The sequence below is a fragment of the Nicotiana tomentosiformis genome, chromosome 7, assembly GCF_000390325.3.
Source record: "Nicotiana tomentosiformis chromosome 7, ASM39032v3, whole genome shotgun sequence".
NCBI lineage: Eukaryota > Viridiplantae > Streptophyta > Magnoliopsida > Solanales > Solanaceae > Nicotiana > Nicotiana tomentosiformis.
This window is the reverse complement of record NC_090818.1, coordinates 49,491,956-49,495,538: the sequence shown is the minus strand read 5'-3', so window position 1 is coordinate 49,495,538 and position 3,583 is coordinate 49,491,956. Positions and strand designations below refer to the sequence as shown.

General features: G+C 32.2%; 1 protein-coding gene across 1 annotated transcript; it reads right to left on the bottom strand.

Annotated features, from left to right (window-relative positions):
- Nucleotides 1-469: 469 nt before the first annotated feature.
- Nucleotides 470-2,728, bottom strand: LOC104104144 (autophagy-related protein 8C-like). The gene is made up of 6 exons (XM_009612148.4): nucleotides 2,579-2,728; nucleotides 2,405-2,484; nucleotides 1,698-1,753; nucleotides 1,543-1,595; nucleotides 802-920; nucleotides 470-726 (listed from the first exon to the last, which is right to left on the bottom strand). Exons 2-6 carry the CDS (start codon nucleotides 2,439-2,441, stop codon nucleotides 632-634), a joined length of 360 nt encoding a protein of 119 aa, XP_009610443.1. The 5' UTR covers nucleotides 2,442-2,484; nucleotides 2,579-2,728; the 3' UTR covers nucleotides 470-631.
- Between the last annotated feature and the right edge of the window lie 855 nt (nucleotides 2,729-3,583).

Sequence of the window (3,583 nt, the reverse complement as noted above, 5' to 3'; positions counted from 1 at the left end):
AGTTACTGGGTTCAAAATGAATATGATCTTATTATATGTAAACATTTTAATTTTCTTTTCCCATAAACATAATTTGAGCAAGAAACACCGCATTCAGCTGAACCCACAAACCCACCCAAAATCCGTCTGTGTTGTTAATTTTCTACAGCGACCTCAAGTTCTTCAGCAGCACGTTGAAGGAAACACTACCCCTTCAGAAAATACCGGGGAGACAAACAGCAAGACAGATTCTCAAATCCAGGGAAGTAACACATCTTTATCAAGAAGGCCAATGGAGTTCAAGTGTTTTCAGAAGGGTTAGTATTGATAATTATAAGCCAGACATCTGCTTAGTGAATTCTAAGATAAAATCACATTATTTTTAAAGTTCAATGATTCGCATGGAACTGGAAGTATGAAAAAGCAGATAAGTAGATCATCAAACTATTTTTGTGACCAAGTTAAAGGAAACACAAATGCGGAAACCAACTTAGCAAATGGAAAACGAACATCTTAATAAAGTAGATACACAAACCAGTCAATGTCGACCCAAGATAGCATCTTGGTAAGAAAGATAATTCCAAATACTAGCTAAAATAAAGTATTTACATGTTTTCTTGAACTTATTTACACACTGCGGTTTCTTGCGTCTTCAGAAGGATCCGAAAGTATTCTCGCCACTGTAGATCATGTAGAGGAACCCATCCTCATCCTTGTGTTCCTCATAAATGGCAGACATCATTGCAGCTGTAACAAGAATAATAATAAGAAAACAAATTGGTAAAAGCGTAATAATAGTTACTCTAGAAAGTTTCTCCTCACCTGTAGGGGGGAGAATATTCTTCACAAAGATAAAAATCGCCTTCTCAGCACTGAGCTTAATCCTCTTACGAACAACATACACAAATTGTCCAACAGTCAGATCCGCGGGAACCAAATACCTGCAGGTATCTTGATGTGATTAACAAACAATTTACAGTTGAACATAAGATTAACTTAAAAAGAGCACTAACACGGGAAATAGCTGTGTCAACTCAGTCAAAGAAGAAACAATTCCAAAAGAAAAAGAAAAGGGTAGAACACTTTCCATCTCACTAGCAGTAAGAAACCATTGTTTGAGTTGCTTAGCACCACTTAACCAAAAAGAAAGAGAGAACAAACTATTGCATCAGTCATGCATTTCTATAAATCTCCTCACCAGAGCAAACTAGTGCTCTTTCCAGCCAGATTAATAGTAATACTACTCCATTTTAAAATCTCAAGTAAATAATCTGACAACAACAGTAAATACTTGAATATGCTATTCCATACAAAGACATACCAAAAATATACATTAATCACATCATATATCAAAGGGAAGGGAAGATATAAACGACAATAACCATAATACTTGAACGCAAAAACTAGAAACGATGCAACCTCAAAATTATGAGGAATATATATTGTTATGGCAGAGCATTAGAGGAAATCAAAAGTTCATTTATGACAAAAGAATTAAGTACAGTAAACTTAAGGACATAACCCAAGTAAACATCTCAAGGGACCAGGTGCTAGAATACTAACTTTTTCTTGTCAATATCAGGGATGTCACTTCTTTCGGCCTTCTCCACAATAACCTAAATAGTAGGAAAGAAACAAGGGATTAGGTTGGACAAAAAGCACATAAATTTTCTAGCACAACCAGAAGTGCATTGCAAGAGAAAAGACAAAATTGGTACCGGGATTCTATCAGGGTACTTCTCCCTGATACGAGCAGCTTCAGCCTGTCGCCTCTCTAGATGAATGCAATACCGAATTAACAAGACAGGAGCATGGCATCCAATGATAGCAGAGAAAGAAAGTTACAATTCAAAGAAAATTCAAAAGAGAAACCTAAAGAAAACTTCAAGTATACAAAAAATACATGCAGGGTATCCACAACAAAACCACGATCACTTCCAAAAGATTATTAGGAGAGCATCAAATGACAGACCTGTTCGAATTAAGAACAAAGAACTTCTAATAAAGTGAGGATTCTTTTGCTCACTACAAGTAGTATGTTCTTATACTGCATATTTTTGTTTACCACATTGCAGCAAATTTTTCACTAAAACTATAGAAGTGCAATAAGTGATCATGCTTGCAAAGACTAGATACGAAAAAGAATCTATTTGGCTACTATTATAGTACAACAAATAGACAACACATAATTGCGTCAAAAATAAACTGTGAAATTCACAAGAGAATAAAACAAAAAAGACCAAGAAATTTAAAACCCAACAAAAAGTAAAAATAGAATTCCAATAACAAGAATCAAGCATATGCACAAAAGGGTCTTAAAGATATAATAATAATCCCCCACCAAAAGAAAAGAAAAAAAAATTGTCACTCTGAACAAACGAATTTCATAATTGGACAAGTCAAAGATCGGATCTTGGAAAAATACCAAGAGGGTGTTCCAATTTGAAGGAGCTTTTGGCCATGGTGATCGGAGAATGATAACCAAAAATTTGGGGTATCTGCAAACTAAGAGATGCAAAAAAATTAGGGTTTTTCACAGATAACGGAAAAAGATTAAAATAAAGAGAAAAATCCGGAAGATTTAGGGAAGAGTCCTCACACAAAGGAAATCACAAGAGAGTGAAGAAGCAACCAAATTTTTTCTTGCTTATTAAAGTTAATAAAAAATAAACTGTACTCTATATAATTGGATAATGAAACATCAGACACGCATCTTCAAGTACGTTTTCCCTATTTTATCCCTTTCTGTACTCCTTTTTTCTTTACTAGTAGTAGTATTAACACCGGCGCGGATTACATTAAGTATGTTAAACATTTGAGTTATTTAGATTATATATAAATAATTTTAAAATTTAAATTTTTTTTGATAAATATAGATAATCATTGTATATTAATTAAGAAATACTACATAAAAATTATTAAATATTTCTTAAATCTCCTAGTTATAATTCTATTTTTCTTTTTTGATATCTCTCGCCGGTGTCATTGGATTCAAAAAATAGTGAGGAAGCAAAATAATAACTCATATTTATGGCAAAACAATCAAAGGTTGAGACTATGAAAGACTCTTTGGATACGACTTGACTCTTTAATTACTGCTTCTTGAACTCTTATTTGGTGTGTTGATATTTTTCAAAAAATATTTCAGTTTTTAAAATTTTATTTTTCAATAATAATTATTTTTATAATAATATAAGTAAAAATATTATCCTTAATTCAAAACTCATTTTAGTCGGCTATCTAAAATTTAAAAAATTCTTTAGCCAGTGATTTTGTTTCCTAGTATGACTCCATTTTGATATTTGACATTAACCATGTTAAATATCTGAGTTATTTGAATTATATGTAAATAACCTTAAAATTTAAACCTTCTAGATAATTATAGATAATCGTTAGATATTAATTAAGAAATACTACATGAAAAAAGGCTAACATTTTCTCAAATCTCGTAGTGATAATTTTATTTTTGCACCATTCTTATTGGTGTCATTGGAACCTAAAAATAATCACAAAGCGATATAATAACTCGTATTTATGAGCTATGGCAAAGCACAAAGGCTGGCACAATATTAACGATTCTTTGGATACGACGTGACTCTTTTAC